Below are 24,487 nucleotides of genomic sequence, written 5' to 3'. Positions count from 1 at the left end.
TGCTGAGTTCCACCACAGCTCTGTATGTGTTGTTCAAATGTTTAGTAATTTTACAGCATAGCAGGTGGCTAGAGTGTCCAAAATATATCATTTTAAATCTGCTCACCTTACTCCATGTCCGACCTCCTCTGTCTCTTCTAGGCACCATCCCAGTGGTCACTGACCAAACCTCAAGCCACAAATTCAAGATCATGAACTCTATACCATGATCTCTCCTCCATGCCACAGTAATGTAGATGTAAGGGCAATGCTATTACACCTCGGGGCACTGAAGTTCAGAGTTCGATACTGGCATCCTCTGTACGGAGTGTCTGTGCGTCCTCCACGTGGAATGTGTGGGTTTTCTTCAGGTCTTCTGTTTTCCTCCTGCAGTCCAAAGACCTACTTGGTATATTGATCATTGTAAATGGTCCTGTAATTAGGTTATTGTTAAATGAGGTTGTTGGGGTTGCTGGGCAGTGTGGTGCCCAAGGGTTGGAAATATCTATTCCATGATGTATCTCTAAATAAAATAAAATGATGTCCCATTCAATCTGTCTATCCTCTTTTAGCTCTGTCATCTCGCACCCTCCTCCATCCACTCCCAACTCGCCACTACAACTAGACTTACCTGCTCCGCAGCTGCAAGCTAGCAGCTTCAGGTGGAAACAGTGGAGGAAATTAAAACACGTCTACTATTGAACTGGAGTGCAAGCAAAGAATCTATGCCCTTGACTTTCCCATCCATAACTTCTCCTACCTGCTTCAGTCAAGATCAAGGTCATTGATTAGGGAAATCACCTTTTCCCATACACTTTTGGAATGCCCTTGGTTCAACTGAAGGATATAAAAATAGATGAGCAATAGATACAAGAAGGTAGTCTGGTGTGGTAAAGTTACAAGGTTGATAAGACCTTTTCCAACAGGACTTTGTGGACTTTGTGATGACAAACAACCCCAGGAAAGATGAAGAAGTGAGACTGTAAGGGTGGTAGTTTGAAGATATTTTGTTTAAATTGACCATTGATGTAGAGAAGCATTTTGATTTCATTATTTTGTATTATTTCACAAAGTGAGTTTTTCAGATGGAGCTAAGTGAATCTAGTCATAACAGTTGCACTGAATGTTCATTCACTGTGAAATAACATAAATGATAACATTCTGTTAATAACATAAACAAATGATTCATTTCTAGCCTCAGCTCAATGCGGTCTGCCAGAAGCTGCAGCTGGACACATTTCCTGCACACATAGTTGTCAGGGACACTGGAAGTATCCCTGATTTCCCATATGCTGCAGGAGGAACAAACCATGGGGCCGATCTCAGCTGTCATGACCTACCCAATACACTACACCCTCGCCACCTTCCTTGCTTCAAATAAAATACCGCTGCAGACCGTTCTCCTGTTAAAGGAACTTACCCGGGCTTACTTCACTTGGAGTGAAGCTCGTCCTCAACCTCTGCTCGCCGAAGCCTCTCGAGCCAAAGCCTTCCTACTCTGTCTCCCTCTACTCCATTGCCCGCTCCGTCAAACTGCTCTCTTTTAAATACTCCCGCTGACTCACGGACTGACTTGCATGCGCTTGCGCAGTCCTGTCCTGATCAACGGCACTGTATCTACAACCACACTGCCATCCCTAACAGGCTATCTACAAGACTAAGACTAAGACAAGACAAAACTAAGCAGAGATGGCAATAAAACATGCCAGAAATTTGATCACATCGTCTTCTTGTATACTTTTGTCCTCCCACTGTCAAACAGTCTTTATAATGAAGTTTTGTTGTTCATGAGTTTGTTGCCTCCTTCCCTGCTGCCCCATTGCGTTTTACATATCTTTATCTTTACCCCTTCGATATCTCATAGCTAAAACTCAGTGGTGCTATTAGTAGTTACTGTATGAGCAGGGGTAGAGCAAGGCAACTTTGTTTCAGGTTTGTGCATTTTTTTCTCTTTCTCAGTCTGCCTTGCCATCAAGGTTGTGGAAATTGGTATCCCTGCCGTAACTCAGATCCCTTCCCATCTACTATTTCAATTTCTTTCTATCCTGATCTATATAGCTAATCATCTACCTTCCATAACCAGCCTTCAATACAAAGTACAGTTACCATTATACTTTAATACTCTTTTCATGGTTTGCTGACATACTCCCTCTGTGTCTTTTGCATTCCCATTCCCATTTGTTTCATCTACTTTCATCTGAAGTGGTCAGATATGAAGCATCAGGCTGGTGTTCATCAGTTAAGTTCTCTTTAATGACACTTACTGGGTACACTGGCTGCCTCGCCAGGTCTGCACACAAATACAAGTTTTATTTGTCAGGGACATCACCATGGCCCTTTCCACCTGGGAACAAACCCTGTCTTACTGTACTCTTTCAATTTCTGTCATCTCATGTTCTTCTGTTACGCTCTTTGTCCCATGACCTTCATGCTTATTCTCTTTCTGTTCTTTACTACCCCCTTTCTGGTGTGATTTACTTTAATTGCTGCTGCTTCCTCAGGCATATCTATGTTGAGTCCCTCTCCCTGGGACTTGATGCATTATCAATTACTCCCAAGTAGAGTAAATACTGCATGGAAGTAGAGTAAATACTGAAAGGCGTTTATTAACAGTAAATGGTCCAACGTTCATGCCGAGTATCTGCCCTGGATTGAGGGAGGAGCAATGGCACAATCGCCTTTATTCAGGGGTCAGTGGGAGGTGCCAGAGGAGCAGTCAGCAGAGGGGTGTGTCCAGGCATGTCCAGACAGCTAACCCAGTTACAACATATATATATGGTTTACCACAGGACTTCCTAACATGATTTGCACACATTTCCCGTCTCTTGTCTCTTCCTGGGGCTGCTGTCTCTCTGTCGGCCATGTTGTCTGCTCTGTGGGTCACACATGTTTATGTCCCTGTCTCGTCCATGTTATTTCTCCTTGTGTTGAGTCTATGATAGCATTTGCCTAGCTTAGTGTTTCCATCCTTCTGATAGTTCCCTCATTTTTGGACACACCCAGAAATCTGCAGGAAGCTGCACTCCCTCAACCTCAAGTACCTGAGGCTCAGTTCTCATTGTTTCACCCCCCGTACTGGTAATGTAAATCGCCTCTTCAGTTATGGGCAAGGGTAGACCAGTTATCGACACTGTTGACCCTGTGTCCACTAACATATCACACTACCAGACCCCTAATAACTCTCTTGTGTACATCCATGTGATATACACACACTACCATCCCTTTACCTGACTTAGATCCTGTTCTCACCAGCTCCAGGATCTGGTCAACAGTCAATCAGACAGAAAGAGTGCTGCTGTCATTTCTGACTGTTTTCGTGTGTGCCTCTCAAACCATCTTCCCTTTTTGGGACACTGCCACCACTGTGACTTGATAGGCCACAGCTGTAACATATCATGATACCAAAAGCTTCTTCAGAGACATAAAGTGTATAAGAGAGGGGAGAGTGGATATCAGAATACTGGAAAATGATGCTGGAGAGATGGTAAAGGGTAAGAATGAAATAGTGGATGAACTGAATAAGTATTTTGCATCAGTCTTCATTGTGGAGGACACTAGCAGAGTGTTGGAATTTCCAGGTGTCAGAGGTCATGAAGTGTGTTATATTATCATTACTAGAGAGAAGGTTCTTGGGAAACTGAAAGGTCTGAAGGTAGATAAATCACATGGACAAGATGGTGTACACCCCAGGATTCTGAAAGAGGTGGCTGAAGAGATTGTGGAGGCATTAATAATGATCTTTCGAGAGTTACTAGATTCTGAAATGGTTCCGGGAGACTAGAAAATTGCAAATATCACTCCATTCTTCAAAAAGGAAGAGAGGCAGAAGAAAGGAAACAATAGACCAGTTAGCCTGACCTTAGTGGCTGGGAAGATGTTGGAGTCGATTACTAAGAATGAGGTCACAGGGGACTTGGAGGCACATGATAAAATAGATCATAGTCAGCATGGTTTCCTCAAAAGAAAATCTTGCCTGACAAATCTGTTGGAATTCATTGAAGAAATATCAAGTAGGATAGATAAAGGAGAATCAGTTGAGGTTGCGTACTTGATTTTCAGAAGGCTTTTGACAAGGTGCTACACTTGAGGTTGCTTAACAAGTTATGAGCCCATTGTATTACAGGAAAGATTCCAGCACGGATAAAGCAGTGGCTGATTGGCAGGAGGCAAAGAGTGCGATCAAAGGTAGCCTTTTCTGACTGCCTGCCAGTGACCTGTGGTGTTTCACAGCTGTCTATCTTTGGACCAGTTATTTTTACTTAAAAGTCAATGATTTGATGATGGAAATGATGGCTTTGTTGCAAAGTTTGCAAACGATATGAAGATAGGTGGAGAGGCAGGTTCTTTTGAAGAAGTAGAGAGGCTACAGAAGGACTTGGACAGATTAGGAGAATGGGCAAAGAAGTGGCAGATGGAGTACAATGTCAGGTAGTGTATGGTCATGTGATTTGGTAGAAGAAATGAAAGGGTTGATTGTTTTCTAAATGGAGAGAAAGTACAGAAAACTGAGACACAAAGGGATTTAGGAGTCTTCGTGCAAGATTCCCTAAAGGTTAATTTGCAGGTTGAGTCTGTGGTGAGGAAGACAAATGCAATGTTAGCATTCATTTCAAGAGGGGTAGAGTATAAAAGGAAGGATGTAATGTTGAGACTTTATAAAGCACTGGTAAGGCATCACTTGGAGTATTGTGAGCAATCTTGGGCCCCTTATCTTAGAAAGGATGTACAGAAATTGGAGGAGGTTCGAAGGAGGTTGACGAAAATGATTCCAGGATTGAATGGCTTGTTATATGAAGAGCATTTGATGGCTCTGGGCCTGTATTCACTAGAATTCAGAAGAATGTGGGGTGACCTAATTGAAACGTATCGAATAGCGACAGGCCTTGATGGACTACATGGAAAGGATGTTTCCTATGGTAGGAAGAGTCTAAGACCAGGAGACACAACCTCAGAATAGAGGTGTATCCTTTTAGAAGAGAGATGAGGAATTTCTTTAGCCAGAGAGTGATGATTCTATAGAATACATTGCCACAGGCAGCTGATAGACTTGGCCTTCAAGTCTTTATATTTTGGGCAGAAGTTGATAGATTCTTGATTGGTCAGGGCATGAAGGGACAGATGGAAAGGGAAGGTTCAGGAAGCTGGGGCTGAGAGAAAAATGATCAGCCATAATGAAATGACGGGACAGACTCTAAGGGCCAAATGGCCTAATTCTGCTCCTATATCTTATGGTCTTTTGGTCTTATCATCTCCTTTACCCTTCTATATTTATTATGACACTCCCTTGCAAGTTCTCTGTGTTTTCACAGCAGCTACATACACTATAGCCAAATTCTGGTCTATTTTCCCAGCCTACGATACTATCACTGGGTAGGTTGATCCTACTACTAACCCAAAGTCTGAAACTTCCTGCTGGGCTGAGTTTAGGGCTTCCTTCAGCATTTTCAGGAAGACTGGATATTTTTCTCTGGATTCTTTACCCTGAGTACTCCTCATACGTTCTATATTTATGCTCTGCATAATCAATTGCAGGCACATCACCTCTTTAAGCTACTAATCCCAGTTGCTGCCTCACTTCCTCCTTAAAGCAGTGATATCTCTCTTTGTTAATGGCATTCCCTCTAGTTGTCCACTCCCTCTCTCCCCAGGCCATACTATCTCACATATTTCCTGGGCATTTTGCTTTCACCAATATGTGTACACCTTCTAGGTACATATGATGAATTTCGATCATTTCTTTGGGCTTGCACCTGAACTCTGAATTCCCACAAGTGACCTTAAGCTATGTTTTTCCCTGGGGTGGGGGGTGGGGGTGAAGAGCTTATGCATGGTGGTAATCAGGGTCAAGGTAATACAGTTCCCCCGACTGAGTATAAAGTACATGCCTCTTTGGTATCCCGAACGGTCACCACCTTTCGCAACTGGTGGCCCTGTCTCAACAAGCTACTCAGAACTGTCTGGTACCTGGTCCCTTACACAAACACATATGAACACACACCACACTTTTATATCTACTAGTTCAGCTCTCCGCCATGTTCTCAGATACTTCATGATGCCGCATTCATTGATCTGAACAGATTTAATTGTGGGGTGCTGTTCTTAAAAATACTCACCCCCCCACACCGCCCGTAACCCTGATGAGCCCCCAGATGTTGTGACTGTGATCAAAGTCACCGGAGAGATACTGAAACTGGTGATTTGGAAGTCTTTATTCAACAGGCATTCATCTAGAGACAATTGTGGAAGAGTCTCACAATCTCAAAAGTAATCACATTGTTAAACACTTAAAATCATTAGGACAGTTTCAACAGTTACACTTAAAGAGGGGTAACTTTGAAGGTATGAGACGTGAATTAGCTAAGATAGACTGGCAAATGACACTTAAAGGATTGACGGTGGATATGCAATGGCAAGCATTTAAAGGTTGCATGGATGAACTACAACAATTGTTCATCCCAGTTTGGCAAAAGAATAAATCAAGGAAGGTAGTGCACCCGTGGCTGACAAGAGAAATTAGGGATAGTATCAATTCCAAAGAAGTAGCATACAAATTAGCCAGAGAAAGTGGCTCACCTGAGGACTGGGAGAAATTCAGAGTTCAGCAGAGGAGGACAAAGGGCTTAATTAGGAAGGGGAAAAAAGATTATGAGAGAACACTGGCAGGGAACATAAAAACGGACTGTAAAAGCTTTTATAGATATGTAAAAAGGAAAAGACCCGTAAAGACAAATGTAGGTCCCCTGCAGACAGAAACAGGTGAATTGATTATGGGGAGCAAGGACATGGCAGACCAATTGAAAAATTACTTTGGTTCTGTCTTCACTAAGGAGGACATAAATAATCTTCCAGAAATAGTAAGGGATAGAGGGTCCAGTGAGATGGAGGAACTGAGCGAAATACATGTTAGTAGGGAAGTGGTGTTAGGTAAATTGAAGGGATTGAAGGCAGATAAATCCCCAGGGCCAGATGGTCTGCATCCTAGAGTGCTTAAGGAAGTAGCCCAAGAAATAGTGGATGCATTAGTGTTAATTTTTCAAAACTCGTTAGATTCTGGACTAGTTCCTGAGGGTTGGAGGGTGGCTAATGTAACCCCACTTTTTAAAAAAGGAGGGAGAGAGAAACCGGGGAATTATAGACCGGTTAGCCTAACGTCGGTGGTGGGGAAACTGCTGGAGTCAGTTATCAAGGATGTGATAACAGCACATTTGGAAAGCGGTGAAATGATCGGACAAAGTCAGCATGGATTTGTGAAAGGAAAATCATGTCTGACGAATCTCATAGAATTTTTTGAGGATGTAACTAGTAGAGTGGATAGGGGAGAACCAGTGGATGTGGTATATTTGGATTTTCAAAAGGCTTTTGACAAGGTCCCACACAGGAGATTAGTGTGCAAACTTAAAGCACATGGTATTGGGGGTAAGGTATTGGTGTGGGTGGAGAATTGGTTAGCAGACAGGAAGCAAAGAGTGGGAATAAACGGGACCTTCTCAGAATGGCAGGCGGTGACTAGTGGGGTACCGCAAGGCTCAGTGCTGGGACCCCAGTTGTTTACAATATATATTAATGACTTGGATGAGGGAATTAAATGCAGCATCTCCAAGTTTGCGGATGACATGAAGCTGGGTGGCAGTGTTAGCAGTGAGGAGGATGCTAAGAGGATGCAGGGTGACTTGGATAGGTTGGGTGAGTGGGCAAACTCATGGCAGATGCAATTTAATGTGGATAAATGTGAAGTTATCCACTTTGGTGGCAAAAATAGGAAAACAGATTATTATCTGAATGGTGGCCGATTAGGAAAAGGGGAGGTGCAACGAGACCTGGGTGTCATTATACACCAGTCATTGAAAGTGGGCATGCAGGTACAGCAGGCGGTGAAAAAGGCGAATGGTATGTTGGCATTTATAGCGAGAGGATTCGAGTACAGGAGCAGGGAGGTACTACTGCAGTTGTACAAGGCCTTGGTGAGACCACACCTGGAGTATTGTGTGCAGTTTTGGTCCCCTAATCTGAGGAAAGACATCTTTGCCATAGAGGGAGTACAAAGAAGGTTCACCAGATTGATTCCTGGGATGGCAGGACTTTCATATGAAGAAAGATTGGATGAACTGGGCTTGTACTCGTTGGAATTTAGAAGATTGAGGGGGGATCTGATTGAAACGTATAAGATCCTGAAGGGATTGGACAGGCTAGATGCAGGAAGATTGTTCCCGATGTTGGGGAAGTCCAGAACGAGGGGTCACAGTTTGAGGATAGAGGGGAAGCCTTTTAGGACCGAGATTAGGAAAAACTTCTTCACACAGAGAGTGGTGAATCTGTGGAATTCTCTGCCACAGGAAACTGTTGAGGCCAGTTCATTGGCTATGTTTAAGAGGGAGTTGGATATGGCCCTTGTGGCTACAGGGGTCAGGGGATATGGAGGGAAGGCTGGGGTGGGGTTCTGAGTTGGATGATCAGCCATGATCATAATAAATGGCGGTGCAGGCTCGAAAGGCCGAATGGCCTACTCCTGCACCTATTTTCTATGTTTCTATGTTTCTAAGTTACAATGACAGTGTTTTACTTTGAGTTGACAATGCTTCTTTTGAGTTACATATCTACAGTGGGGGATATCTCTGATTGTTAAAATACCTTTGCTGGGACACTTCCCTGAACTTACATACAATGGTGCCAATTATTTAAACATGTAGTTGTCTGGATTGATGCAGGACAATTAACACAACCCCATTGTTTTAATGTTTGGCTGATGCATTTGCAATCTTTTAATCAGTGGTCCAATCTGTGCTTTTAACTTCAACTTACTGCTTACAATTTACATTAAAACCTGAAGACTGATTCTTACTTCAATTAATATCTGCTATATTCACATAATTCCAGAATACTCCCTAACAGTGCCAACATTACATCTTCAGCCAATTGAGAAGTGATCTGTCATTGTCTTATCAATACTAAAAGTGTTGCAAGAGCAGGGACTCTCTCACTTCAATGAAAAATTATGTTGCTGCTATTTCAGAATTTAAGTGTGAATCAGCATTGCTGGCTTTTCAGTTCCAAAGTTGCAAGGGTCTTGCTGCAGTGCCATGCTTCATGTATTACTCATAAGTAGAATCCCTGTACAGGCCATTCTATTAAACTGGTGCAGTATTTTTAAGAATATGAAACACCTTTGGAAAGCTGTTAGAACTGAACATTTCTTTTACCAGAGAGACGCTGTATTGAATATTAAGAGTGGGAAAATGCTGTGCACATTTGGCTTGGCACAGAGATCTCTGTCTCAAAGCTCCCAGCTTGATTACTGCTTAGAGAAGAGATGAAAATAGCAGGCTCAATCTGGAGTGCAGATTTTTGGGAATTTGTTTGTAGAATTGATTTTTATGGGAGGAAATCTAAATGTTGTAATGAGTGATTAAATATTTAATGGCACCAAAAGCAGTTCTCTGAGGACCACTTGCCACCTCCTACTCTCTGACTCTTCCGTTTTACTTGTCTAACAGAACATGGAGTCTAGTGGCCCCTACAGAGAAAAAATAATAAACATAAGTGAGTTTAAAGAGGTGAGTTCTTTATGCAGGATAAGTAATTCTGGCTTTCAAGAATCTCACTGCTTGGAATTGTGGCTCTTGGGAAAAGACATTAAATGTTCAGTTTCAGGGCAAGATCAATATACATCTTCACTGTGGATTACAAATACAGTTAAATAACTTTTCAAAACTATGAGATATATAGAAATGACAAACACAAGAGGTTCTGCAGGTGTTGGAAATCCAAAGCAACACCCACAAAATGATGGAGGAACTCAGCAGGTCAGGAAAGGAATAAAAGGTTGATGTTTTGGTCTGAATGAAGGGTCTCTGTCTTTATTCCTTTCCATAGATGCTGCCTGACCTATTGAGTTCCTCTATCAGTTAGTGTGTGTTGTTATAGAAATGAGAAGGTAGCATTATTAGTATTGTGAGGTTTGGCATCAACATCACTTATAGGATTGAGATAATGTGAGTATTAGGACTAAACATCAGTTTTTCTTTAATCTAAAGAAGTATGAAGAGATGAATTAGGCTTGCAAAGAGGGTGAGTTTCAAATTATGAAAATCAGGCATTAATTCTTAAGAAGTGACCTGATATTGTTGTTTGGAGAGAAAAGCACAGTAGACATTCCAACTCTAGAATCTAACACATTTCCTCATCTTCTGAACCAGTGCACTAGATGCAACTTCTTAAAATCTACACTTGGGTGCTAAAATATATGTCCGGCAATGATCCATGAGAAAGGAAATGCCTGTCCAGCCCAAGGCTTTTTCATGTTCCTAAAAGAAGTCTGTATTAGTATTCATCCTGCATTCTCAGTACTATCTTAAGTACTGATTTATTGATTGATTGGTTGACACGATATCACCCAGAGGGTCAATGATTTTGAAGTATTGAATGATTAATCCAGCATTTCTCTATTGAATTTAAATTGTGTTATATACAATATACAGCACAAAAACACAACATTCAACACTACTGATTTATGCTAGTGTTTAAAACACACAAGCATCCTGTCATTCACATCATTTCTTTCCAAACTACCCCATCATCTTCTAGTCCCTTATTTCCCATGTATGCATGAAGCCTCTCTTTAACTTGTCAGTGCTGTCAGCCAAAAACTCTCTCGATGGCAGAGCATTTCAAATTCTCACCACTATCTGTGCAAATTTTTTTTTAGTATTTTGTTTGATCTTTTAGTGCCCATCATATATTTATAGTCCCAACATAAGTGGGAAAAATGTTTGGCTTACTTTAAATCTCTTCTACTGAACTCCATCATAATCTGTTTATGTATAGCTTCTGTTTTATGGAGAAAAACATCTCCAGCCAGTCCATTATTTCCATTTAGCTACATTCCTTCAGTTCCAATAACATCTTTAAAGATCATTTCTACAAGCATGGAAACCTGAACATCATATAATACTTTCTGCAGTTTAATTAAGAACTCCATAAATGTACCATTTTGTGTTTTTTTTTCATTTTGTACTCAGCACTTTATCTATACTCTTTATCGTATTATCATTTTGTGTTTTCCTGCTTCTGGCAAGTTGTGTACACGGATTCCTAGATCACTTCGTTCCTTTGTCCCCATTTACTTCTTTAGGCACCAGTTACAAACGGCATCATTGTTTTCTTTCAAAATATGCCATATCTTCTACTACAGTAAATTTTATTTCACTTTCATTTGTTTACATTGCTGGCCTCTTTTCTTTTTTGGGATGCAGTTGGCTACTTTGCTAACTGTACTCTCCATCTTACTATAATCTTCGTATTCAGTCATTGTATCTCCAAATTAATTATATGCTTAACAAAGTAATCCCAGGACAATGCTCTATGGGATAGCACTTGTGCTCACTGCCACACCGAGAAGCCTTCCTGAGCTCTTACGCTCTGCTTTCAGTTTTGGAGGCTTTTCCCAATCAATCTTCAGGCTGCCCCTGATTCTACATTTCCTGACCTTTGTCACGTCTCTCACATCATGCTTTATTGAGGGATATCTGATAATCTTTCATATCTTCTGGATGGTCACTCAGAGGAATTTTCTGTTCATGTGCTACTGTCTGTTAAGGGAGCAGAGTGACAATTTAAAGAGAGTAAAGGAAAGATGCTGAGGTGGAACTGAGTTTTGCCATCGCACATTGAAAATTTAAGCATTTTCCCATGATGTTTCTGAGAAGCAACATATAAATAAGAAAAAGGAAACAACCCTGAATAGATCCTTGGTAGACCTCTAAACAAAAATGGAGATAAAATATCTATTCATTGACTCTATTATTTCAGCATTATCTCCTGTGGGAATGGTCTCATTCATTCCTTGGTGAATAGATCTCTAATTTCCCTTTTTGTTATTTATATAACTGAATGATGCTGTGTGTTATACATTCTTTTAGATTTTCAGCTTGTATTTCCTCTTTATCTTTCTAAATGTTATGAATGGTCTGGCATCCCTCTCTCCATGCATTACCTTGCTCTGATCACCTTCAGATATTTGTTCAGAATTCTCTGCACAAAGGTCAAAACATCATATTTTAAAGACTTTAGTTAGAGTTAGTTAATCCAACTGATCCCATGAAATCCCTTCCACAAGCCAATGTTCAATGAAAAACGCGTTTTATATGTTTAATAAATTAACAGTTCTTTACAAATATGCTACTTAAATATTGATCAGCATTAATATATTAACATTGGCTTGGAGTTACAACTCATTAAAAATACATTTTTTCCTAAAATCTTGCACAATTTTTAACTTTAAGCTTATAATTTATGTTCAGACAATTTTCATTTAATTTCTGTAATTATTTTAGTGAATATTTGGCTAGTCTGGAATCTGCAATCAAGCTTTGCAACATTTGAAAAATATTATTGCCTTATTCCCAATCAACTTTTGTTCCAATTTGTTCTCGACCATCTCATCAACATATGCCCTGACATATAATTACTAGCCTTGTAAGGGTTGTATTTTTTTTAAATCGCTCTCAGGGGTGGCCATAATGTAAGCCTTACACCAAGGGAACACCAGAAGGCCCTCTGTTTCCATAGCAACCGTACCAGTTATAAAGTGTGAATCCAGTAAAACTAAAAATATCTAGATTTTCAAATGGAGCTAGAATGAGGTCATGATTGCTGTTGTGCTACTTGCATTTATCATTAATGGTTTGACTGCACCTTGTGATGAATGTATTACAGCTGTGATTAAAAGCCCCATCAGTTCCAGATGCAACACCCTGATTTAAGCTATCATGGGTTATAAGAACATTCCAAATACCCAGCACAAATAGCTTCAACAAAATATTCAATAGTATTTTTCATTAAAATCTAGGTTTTCAAAACAGTAAGCGTTTTTTTAAAATTTCTAGCTGAACAGGCTAAAATGGCTGTTTTGCCATTTTCTCCATTACTTATCTCTCATGATAGTGTTCCAAGGCTGTCATTCACTACTCCACCTGAGAGAACAAGTGGGCAAACTAATCCAAGACCCCTCTGTCTATTTTGCTCTTCAGCTAACTACAAGGAGCATCTGCAGGATGGCTCACTTGGTGATTAACCCTCCCTAATGCCACAAGGTACTAGCCTCTAGTTAGCACCTGTTCTCAAAAGCATAGGCAAGATTAAGAACTCATATTAATATGAGTGGTTTACCATATTCTTACATTATAACATTCAATACAGCCTTTTATAAATTATCTGATCAGGTCTACCCCTTATTAGTGTTTTAGATCTGATATTCAGCTATTTTAGAAGGTAATAAAACACTATTAAAGTTCTAAAGTAAGATTTTTAATGTTGCTCTTAAAACTAAACTGGGTTACTCACGATCATTTATCTGTGAGTTTATCATCTTTATAGAACAGAACTTATTTTCAACTGAACTATCATATTCATTTCATTTCCATAGTTGGACCTTAAATATAAATTGTAAATATTGTAAATAAAGCATACTTTTTGACATTTTGGACCAGGATTCCTGTCCCTGAACAAAACATCCTAAGATTTTCTTGCCAGTTTAAGTGAATGGGTTGAATTTGGCAGTGCTGTCTAATAAAAGTCAAACACCCTACTGTTTTTGTCTAACAGGCCCTTGTTTACTTAGCCACCTCTTATGGAATACACAGCTGGCAAGTAGCCTTTTTATTGCTCAAGTTTCAGTGCAGTATTGTGCAGCTTCTTAATATATGGAACTTAAATGTAACACATTGAGCAGCTAATATACTAACTGGAGCACTTTTGCCAGAGCTCAACAGACTTTATCACCCGCATATTGCAAGAAGAAATCACAGACAAGCTTATGGATCTGGAACCTCACTGTACTACTAAATTCAATGATGTCGGAAGAGTCATCCAATCTGTAGGCCATCTGTTTGATGCAACATCTGCAACAGTAAAATGCTGAGGGCCTTTGGAGCTCTAGGTACAAAATTAAGCACAGCCATGGGAACTACATAATAGAAAAGTACAGGAACTAGACAAATCAAGCATGATAAAAAATTAAATATAAATTTGGACACCATATTTTTTGCTCAATATGGGTAGATATATAAAGCCAGATTTCAAAGATCTACACACTTGTGGTAGTGGATAATAAAGCTCTGCACAACATGGTGGCATTCTTGACCCCAGATGATTTTCCAGAGTTGGGGAGTTGATCATTTCAATTATTTTAGTTCTCATGATGTCCAGTAAACTTCATATAGGAGTGGAGGAAGGCCGGCTGCCTTGACTAACTGTCTCATTGTAGCCTAACTGATCGATTGCTTGTTGATAGTTACAGTCATTTTAAATACAGCCATAAGACATAGGAGCAGACTTATGCCATTCAACCCATCAAGTCTGCTCCGCCATGTCATCATAGCTGATCCTGGATCCCATTCAACTCCATACACCTACCCTCTCACCACATACCTTCATGACCTGACCGATCCGGGACATTATCAGCTTCCACTTTAAATATACCCGCAGACTTGGCCTCCACTGCAGTCTGTGGCAAAGCATTCCACAGATTCACCACCCTTTAGCTTTAAAAAAAACTTCTTACTTCCGTTCAAAAAGGTCGCCCCTCAATTTTGGGGCTGTGCCCTCTAGTTCTGGATACCCCCACCAGAGGAAGCATCCTCTCCACATCCACCCTATCAGTCCTTTCAACATCCGGTAGGTTTCAATGAGATCCCCCCACATTCTTTTAAATTTCAGTGAATGCAGGCCGAATGTTGCCAAACGCTCCTCATATGTTAACCCTTCATTCCCAGAATAATCCTTGTGAAGCTCCTCTGGACTCCCTCCAATGACAATACTTCCTTTCTGAGGTAAGAGGCCCAAAACTGCTGACAATACTCCATGTGTGGCTTGACTTGTGTTTTATAAAGCTTCAGCATTGTCTCCTTATTTTTATATTCTATTCCCCTTGAAGTAAATGCCAACATTGCATTTGTCAATGAAGCCTAAATAACTGAAAAAAAATGGCAGCATATCTGGGAGACCAATTCTTTACAGATTTCCCATGCTCAGTGAAAACCTCACACAGCACAAATCTGCACTTGATGCACATGAAAGTGGTCTAATTTTCAGGGAAAATTGAATCAGAACATTTAAGAAATCACTGTGTTCTTCATCTCATTAATCTTCACTTCCCACTCCCAAATATAATTTCTAGCTCTGGCCTCTTGTCCACCTGTAAAGTAATTGCTCCACCATTGAATGGCAATATAACCTTTGGAATTCCCTCTTTATACCTATCTCTGCTTTCCTAAAGGACGAGAACAATGGTTTCAAAATTAAATGTCAATAATTGAGAACTCTGGGGTTCTTTACTCCAGAGAACTGTAAAGATTTGTATCACTGATTTTACTTATGGTTGAAATAGGCACAGCTTTAGACTAAAGGATTGTCAAAGTTTATGGTGACAGACAGAGAAGTGGAAATGGGGCTAAGGGCAAATTAGCCATGGTCTTTTCAATGGCCAAATAATTTCAAAGATCTGTAGGACAAATGGAAATCAGTGCAGAGAAGTGTGAGATCATGCATCCAGGGAAGGCAAATAAGGGAATAAATATGGATCTTGGAGTTCACAAATCCCTAAAGCAAATAGGAGTGGTTAAGGAGGCATATGCATATCCACCAAAAGCTCTCAACCTTCAAACTCATAGCTCCCGTTTTAGTTGGTTCTGTCCTTTTCTTCCCAACACATGGCCCTTACATGCATGTTTTTAGAAGTCCTAAGTTCCAAATCTCTAGGCTTGTTGATCTGGTTCCAAGGTACACAAAAGCAGAAACAGGGGAGGTGATGACAATGGGGAATGGGGGGGGGGGTGGAGGAGACATATAATGCCAAACAGTACAAAACACAGGTAGTGTGGAGTTCAACTATCCAAGTATAGGATTGACAATAAACTGGACTGGTCAAAGAACACTGAGGCTGTCTACAAGAGGGGTCAGAGCCGTCTCTAATTCCTGAGGAGACTGAGGTCCTTTAACATCTGCCGGACGATGCTGAGGATGTTCTACGAGTCTATGGTGGCCAGTGCGATCATGTTTGCTGTTGTGTGCTGGGGCAGCAGGCTGAGGATAGCAGACACCAACAGAATCAACAAACTCATTCGTAAGGCCAGTGATGTTGTGGGGATGGAACTGGACTCTCTCACGGTGGTGTCTGAAAAGAGGATGCTGTCTCAGTTGCATGCCATCTTGGACAATGTTTCCCATCCACTACATAATGTACTGGGTGGGCACAGGAGTACATTCAGCCAGAGACTCCTTCCACCGAGATGCAGCACAGAGCGTCATAGGAAGTCATTCCTGCCTGTGGCCATCAAACTTTACAACTCCTCCCTTGGAGGGTCAGACACCCTGTGCCGATAGGCTGGTCCTGGATTTATTTCATAATTTACTGGCATAATTTACATATTACTATTTAACTATTTATGGTTCTATTACTATTTATTATTTATGATGCAACTGTAACAAAAATCAATTTCCCCCGGGATCAATAAAGTATGACTATGACTATGAATTTTCCAAATAAACCTGTAACATAGAGCCAAAAGGCCAAAGGAAGAGAACAATAATGAAAATAGACATTAATATAACACTATTTTTGCAAACTACCCGTTTTTTTCTAAGTCCACAGTATATAATCCCGATAACAAGTGAACAGCACTATTAAGACATTGCTACTGGAATTCTTGAGGCTTTTGCCTTTATCAGCATTTTCATCCATTCTTGGATGATATTCATAATGACATGTAGTCCTTTGTGATAACATGATCACTAGGGAACATGCTACAGATACATTCTTCTATCTGAAATGACCGGCAAATTCACATTCATCTCTTTACGTGGATGTTCATAAGAGCTTCTCTTTGTAAATATCAACTTTTATACAACTTAATTAGATAGTTGAACTCCACATTATCACAAGAACATCTTTGATTTATCTGCAAATTTGCTGCTCAATATCCATTGCATTAGTTTGTAACTTGTAGAGTAGCCCCAGTGGTATAAGTACTGGGACTATTATTTCTTATTGTTATAAGAACTTATTGTTTCTTATCTGTAAACAGAAAGATTCTGTCATTGAAAAGCAAAGGGCTGCAGATGCAAGAAATCTGAAATAAAAATGAAAATACTCAGAAAGCTTGGCAGCTCTTATGGAAAGAGAAACAAAGAAATCAGGTCTTTCATACGGAAAGTAAAAATACTCAATATTAGAGTCATAGAGTTGTACAGCACAGAAACAGACCTTTCAGCCCATCATGTCCATGCAGTCCAATTTACACTCATTCCATTTGTCTACTTTTGGTCTGTGCCCTTCAATACCATTCTTCTTTTCTCATTTTTTTAAAACAGTGATTCTATCCGACTCCCCCATCTCCTCTATCGTTGAGTTCTGATATCAACAATTCTTAGTTGTAGAAAAAAACTTTTCCCTGAAATTCAATGGCTATTTTATTTGGGACTTGCTGTACCTAATAAAATGGCCACTGACTGTATGTTTTGTGGTCTTCTGCTGCTTCAGCCCAACTACTTCAAGGTTCGATGTGCTGTGTGTTCAGAGATGCTCTCTGCACTCCTTTGTTGTAACACCCCTTTGAGTTACTGTTGTTTTCCTGTCAGCTAGGACAAGTCTGACCATTCTCCTCAGACCTCTCTCATTAACAGCGCATTTTTCCCCATAGAACCGCTGCTCACTGGATGCTTTTCTTGTTTTTGACGCCATTCTCTGTAAACTCTAGTGACTGTTGTGCATGAAAATCTCAGGAGATCAGCAGTTTCTGAGATACTCAAACCACACTGCCTGGCACCAACAATAATTCCACTGTCGAAGTAACTTAGGTCACATTTTTTTCCCCATTATGATGCTCGGTCTGAACAACAACTGAACCCCCTGACCATGTGCGCATACATTTATGCTTTGAGTTGCTGATGATTAGATATTTACATTAATGAGCAGGTGTACATAATAAAGTAACCACTTAGTGTATAAAAAGGAAAAAAGGAAATTGCCTTTAAACTCACGAGAGAGCATAGGCCATCAACTTTTTGCTGTTGATGTTTCTGTAGCAGGCTATTTCTTTTTACAAGGTCACGTTGCTAGCTCAACGCTCAACCCAGCATGGATGGAAAGCGTGCAAGGGAGCCGGCTAGGTTCGAACTTGGAAGCCTTCGCTCCGAAGTCCGGCGCCGATGCCACTACACCACCAGCCAGCACTTAGTGTATATCCCCATTGAAACTTCCTCGTCTTATGTCCAAACAATGCCTTCCCATTTTCGATAACACTACCATGCCGAAAAGATTCTGATATCTAGAGTATTCACGCCACTTATAATTTTGTATACGTCTCAAGTTGTCTCTTACACTCTTTCACTCCAAGGGAAAAACGCCCAGCCTGAACTATTTCTTCATATTAATCAAATCTTCCAATCCAGACAGTATTCTCCTCAGCTTCCTCTGCACTCTCTTCAGCACAATTACATCCTTCGTATAGTGTTGCAACCAGAACAGCACCCAATATTCTAAGTGCAATCTAACTAGTGTAACATGGAATCCCAACTTTAATGTCCTGTGCTTTGGCCTATAAAGGCAAGCATGTCCTATGCTTTTTTCACCATCAAAACTACCTGTGTTGCCACTTTCAGGGAATTATAGATATGAACTCTGATCATTAATAAGCTGATGATGTACTGTAGTACTCTTTTTAATCAATACTCCCACTTTCCCTCTTTTCTTCCTATCACTATCTTGCTGAGTATATTGTAGTCATTTTTACAATGCAATGATTGTTAAATAGTTATGGAAGCTAAAGCCTTTCCAAATAATAGGTGTTGTGCTCTTGGAATTCCTAATGGAATCAACAGATTAGCCACTTCAACTAAAATAAGATATCGGTCAGACTCCTCAGGTTTAAGGTACAAATAGTGAAGGTAAAACAAGAAAACTGAAAGAAACCCACTTGAAGCTTCAGTCCTATTAGATTAATGTTAACAGAAATTCAGTGGGTTTCCACTCATCTCACACTGGGAACTGAGGGAAACTCAGAGAATTTCAGTCCATGGTGTACATCAGCAGCAAACAACAAATCAAAGTGCTTATTCTGGTGATATGTATTATGTAATTCTAATGCTGGCTTAACAGCTTGGCAAAAAACAATGACCTACTGTTCTAGGCATCAAACCACTCCCCTCTTTCAGTTCTACTAACTATTAGCTAAGTTTCCCATTATTATAGTTTCTCTTTTAAAAAAAGTTTTTCTTGGCATAAATTATATAGTTTGAAAATTACATAGTGATGTTTTATACTCTGATAGATGATATTCATAACCCACTCAAGCATTGCTCTCATGCTCACATTACCTGAATTGGATAGGCTACTGTAGTACTTTCTTTCCCTTCAGCTCAGGTTTTCCTCAGGTTTACTTCTTTGCCTGCATAACTGATTGGAAATTTTAAAATTACTTACAATACTTTCAATGATGCCTCTTCATTTTAGATGCCTTCTATCACCTTGCCTAAATCTGTTCAGTTTTTTTTTCTGAGTCTTGGGCCAAATAAACAATTTTGTGAATTCTTTTTTCAATTCATATTTCCTCCATATCATGGCAAGGAAGTGTGTGGTAATGTTTATTTGATGTTTTCTGTTTTAGAAGTAAATAAACCGAATGAAATTTGGATGTGAGTAAGCCACATAGCCCCATGAGCCTGCCCTACCATTCATTCTCGTTTGATCTTGGCTGCACTCCATTTTCCTCTCTGTTCTTCATAACCAACGACTGTCATATAGTCAAAGAATCTGCCTGTCTTAGCCATGAGTTAGACTTTACAGGTCTCCAGGGTAAAGGAGTCCAAAGATGTTGATTAATATAAAGATGACCTTTATTTGTCACATGTACATTGAAACATACAGTGAAATGTATCAATTGCATCATTGAACAACACAGTCCGAGGATGCGCTGGGGGCAGCCTGAACGTGTCACCCTACTTCTGCATCAACATAGCATCTCCACAACTTAATACCCTAACACCTCTAACTCCTCATCTAACCCTAACTCCTCTAACAGGGGAAATTTAGAATTGACGTGTCTCATTCTTTGGGTTCCAACTATATAAATTCTATTCATGTTGATACATCTGCATCAGGCTCCAGAATTCATGATGAATAAGCTGTTTTGTTAGATACTCACCATTTTGGTGCTAAATATTGTAAAGGCAAAGGAAGTTAGCACTGACCAGCTTTAACCAAATGGTCAGTTTTCTGACATTAGGCTTTTATCTATGAAGCTGTCAAATATCAAACAAGTTACAAGAGTAAAGATAACCTTCTGAGTGACACCTATATCACCTATAGGATTAGGAAGAACTCTTGATTCCTTAATTTTGAATAGTCCTTGAACAATTTAAATTTATCTGGTCACTTGGTAATCCTGGAAGATTCCTTGAAGTCAGATTCAAAAACTGATTTCTGCACAATTAGTGCTGGAATAATTTGATTGTTCAGATTTTGTTAAGGATGTTGTGGAGTAGCACCATGTTGAAGGAGAAAGACGAGGGTCTTACCCCTGAACTGATATGGTTTTCCAATTATTAAACAAATCTCATTCAAAACTACATGTATTTATCCCACAGTGTAAAAGATAAAATCATAAGTCAACAAACATTTTTTTCCAAGTGTAGAAATTAATCATAGATTCTTGCCAAATCATTGCCTATTAACTCTCTGATGCATGGATCAAACACTTAGAATAGTTAGGCACTTCATTTAAATTCATATTGGTTTGTTGTACTGTTACTGCACACCATTTCTGCTGCTCTAGCCGTGCAGGAATCCTGGAGATGTTTGTGCTGAACTGTTGACCTTCAGGAGCATATCGACGTGAAAGAAAGGAAGAGTAATACAAACATTGTGTGTTTCAGGATTTCCTTAGTTTCTTCTCTTTTCCGGTACTTGGGTTATTGTAGGTCTTAGTATTATTGCTGTTCAGTTATTATATAATTTGAAACAAAATGGAAAGATACGAAGTAAGCTAAAAAAAAAATCTAGGTAGATGCAGTAAATTAATCACTGGATCCTAAACATTTGCATGACAAAGCGAGGCAGTTTTAGCTCACTTTGGTGAAAGAAAGTTGGGAAACAGATTTGATGCTCACCTAGGATATGTCAAGCCATTGTTTTGGATGTCTGTGACCTGAATCTTCAGAGGGCAGTAAAGTGACTTTACAGCCAAAATAATGAAGAGAGGTTATGAGATCATTTTGTAATGCAGTGATTTGTTAGAACCAGGGAAATCCTAGCAGAACATCTGGAGAAGATATTTTTAAAAGACAAGTGGGTAATTATTTGAAAGAAAATGAAAAATGATAAGGGAAACAGGTAGGGAAATGGAACGAAGAAGGTTGCTCTTCTTGAAACTGGTTCCAACTGCAATCCAGGCTCTGGAGCATGGTGATGGGACTATCTTCCTTCAAATTACCCTGTAGTTTGGCAGGGAAATCTGCCCACTGAACCCATAACTGGTTAGACCGGGCAGAGGTTCAGCAGCTCCATACATTTTGTGCCTTTAATGAATGTTCATGCATGCATACATTTCATTTTAGAGCACCTTTTAGGTGCAATCTATTTCTCTGTCAACAGGGGCACACAAGAGATAAAGAAAATTCAAAAACCTGCTAGAAGTGTCATTGAAACAAATGATAAACATGATGCTTTTTAGAATAAAATCAAAGTGATATTTTGTGAAAAGACAGGAAGATGGTTTTGAAATCAATTAAAAACCAAGCTAACTCACTGGAGCAACACCCTTTCTCTTCTCCTAAATACACAGGTTCTAAAAAGGATTTTATCCTGTTCCCAGTAGCCAATCGGTTTCACCAAATTTTACTTTGGAATTTTCATTACCATTGGCGGGCAATAACAGTATCAGTACATAGATGGTTGTTGGAGGCTAGAGGTTTTCCACAGGGTCAGTGCTGCGACTGCTACTTTTCACATTATGAATCAACTATCTGGATGAAGGTATTGATGGTTTTGTTGCCGAGTTTGCAAAGGATGTAGAGAGAGGTTGAGGAGCAGGTAGTTTTGAGGAAGCAGGGAGTCTGCAGAAGGACTTGGATAGATTAGGAGAATGAGCTAAGAAGGGGCAGATGAAATACAATGTAGGGAAGTAGATGATCATGCACTTTGGCAGAAGGAATAAAGTCATTATCTATTTTCTGGATGGGGAGCAAATTCAGAATCAGAGGAGCAAAGGGACTTGGGAGTTCTAGTGCTGGTTTCCCTAAGGTTAAATTGCAGGTTGTGTTAGTAGTGAGAAAGGTAAATGCAATGTTAGCATTCATTTTGCGAGCATTAAAGTATAAAAACAAGGATCAAATGCTGAGGCTTTCTAAGACATTGGTCAGACCACACCGGAAGTATTGTGAGCACTTGGTGGTATCGGTTAGTCTCGCGAGACCATGGATCTGCACCTGGAAAGACTTGCTTCAGGAGTGTCCTCTCCAGGGCGCAGGCCTGGGCAACGATGTATGGAAGACTGGCAGTTGCCCATGCAGCAAGTTTCTCCTCTCCACGACACCGATGTTGTCTAAGGGAAGGGCGAGGGCCAATACAGCTTGGCACCGGTGTTGTCGCAGGAGTTGCCAGAATGAGGCTGAAGGCAACGTCCGACTGCCTTAGGGGCTCCAGCTCCAGATTTGTCCTCAGGGTTTACTCCCAAAGCTTTTCCCATGAGTGCGTATGGCCGCAAGGCAGCGGAGGTTTGAAATCAGAGTTTTCCCTCTCTTAGATGGACTGCCTTCCCAGGCTGACGAGCTCCATCTACCCAAAGCACTGGTGTTAAGGTGCCAGGACCCACCTTCGCCCCTTCTCCTGTCAGTAGAAACAGATCCGCCGGGCTTAGAGGCTAAGCCACACAAGAAGGCCAGGAGTTGGACTTGCTTGTCAGAGGCTATTTGAGGCACATGTCATGAGGAGCACTTTTAGGTAGTGGGTGCTTGTCCCCACTACCACTCCTCGGCTTGACAACCTTGGAACCATTGTGAGCACTATCTAAGAAATATCTAAGAAAGGATGTGCTGGCATTGGAGATAGTCTAGAGGATGTTTTTTGAAAATGATCCTAGATATAAAAGGGTTAATGTATCAGGAGCATTTAATGCCTGTATTCACTAAAGTTTGGAAGAATGAAGGCGGATTTCATTGATACCCACTTAATATTGAAAAGCTTAGATAGAGTGGACATGAAGAGGATGTTTCCAATAGTGCTAGAGTCTAGGGTTAGAGAGCCACATCAGAACAGAAGGATGTCCCTTTAGAACAGAGATGAGAAGGAAGTTCTTTAGTCAGAGGGTAGTGAGGCTGTGAAATTCATTGCTGCAGGTAGCTGTGGAGGTCAATTCATTGGGTATAGTAAAGTGGAAGTTGGTTCTTGATTAGTCAAGGCATCAAAGGGGAGAAAGCACAAGAATGAGGTTGAGGGGAAAAATGTATTAGCTGTGATTGAATGGTAGAGTTGACTCAATGGACTGAATGGACAAATGTTGTTCCTCTATCTTATGGCTTTATTGTCTAACCCAATTTCTACACACTAATCTGTTTGGTCTTTGAAGAAGATGCATAGAAATAGGATAGAATCTCATAGTTTATCAATGCCAGTATACTGTCCTATATGGCAGTTGAACATCAGAAACTGGAAGACATCCAGAGATCTTTTAAGATTAAACATCAAGCTTTAGCTTCTACATGATTAAACAGTTAAACTAGCAATTAAGTTAAACAATCAAGCATGTGACAATAATTTTCTCAATAAAACTGTTGTAGCTTTTTGTTATATTAGTACAGGTCTTAAGTTTTAACTGAGTCAGCTACAAAGGTTCAGTTTAAGTCACAGAATCTGTAGTTACTTATGTCTCCAGATTTAAGCCTATGTTTCTTTATGTAGAAAATGCTTTACACAAAAGTACCAAGTATATCTCTATTTGCATTTTCTTGCTTTAACTCTAAAATCTATTTAAATGATAACTTTAAATGAATTTAATTTTAATTGAACATGTATATTCTTGTGAAAATATATCAACAAAATTAACATATAGACAATTTATTTCAGTAAAATAAGAACTATATTTTGATGTTCAGCAACTAACGAATGCAGTAGTTTAATTTGGGGATGCAAGTTCCAGAAATATTATCAAATTCAGTATATATCCTTGATTTAGTGTGTTTTATATTGTATGTTATTTACCAAACTATTTGCAGTCTGAACATCATAGATGAAGCTTCCATGACTGGACACTGTTTTGTTAATGATGTTTTTGTTTTCTCGTTCTAGCCATTCAAAACTGTTTTTACATCTGTCTATCTTTTTGAGAAGTTTCAAAAAACATATTCCAAAGCTGGAGAAGTGTTTTAAGAATCAAGAGAAAGCACTTCTTGCCGTGATGTGTTGAGGAAATCCACTAGTTCTTGTGTGATAAATAGTACCAATGGAAAAATGAAGATGTTA

The 24,487-nt window shown here is 39.9% G+C and overlaps 1 protein-coding gene across 1 annotated transcript in view; it reads left to right on the top strand.

Annotated features, from left to right (window-relative positions):
• Nucleotides 1–24,394, top strand: part of spata17 (spermatogenesis associated 17) — a 306,947-nt gene extending 282,553 nt beyond the window's left edge. Inside the window, exon 10 of the mRNA XM_063057259.1 lies at nucleotides 24,314–24,394. Coding sequence (XP_062913329.1) covers nucleotides 24,314–24,394 — 81 coding nt within the window. The remainder of the gene's footprint in view (nucleotides 1–24,313) is intronic.
• Nucleotides 24,395–24,487: the final 93 nt, after the last annotated feature.

This window comes from Mobula hypostoma, chromosome 8 (genome assembly GCF_963921235.1).
Source record: "Mobula hypostoma chromosome 8, sMobHyp1.1, whole genome shotgun sequence".
NCBI classification, from domain to species: Eukaryota; Metazoa; Chordata; class Chondrichthyes; order Myliobatiformes; family Myliobatidae; genus Mobula; species Mobula hypostoma.
The sequence above is the reverse complement of the archived record's forward strand: the minus strand, read 5'-3'. Positions and strand labels throughout refer to the sequence as shown.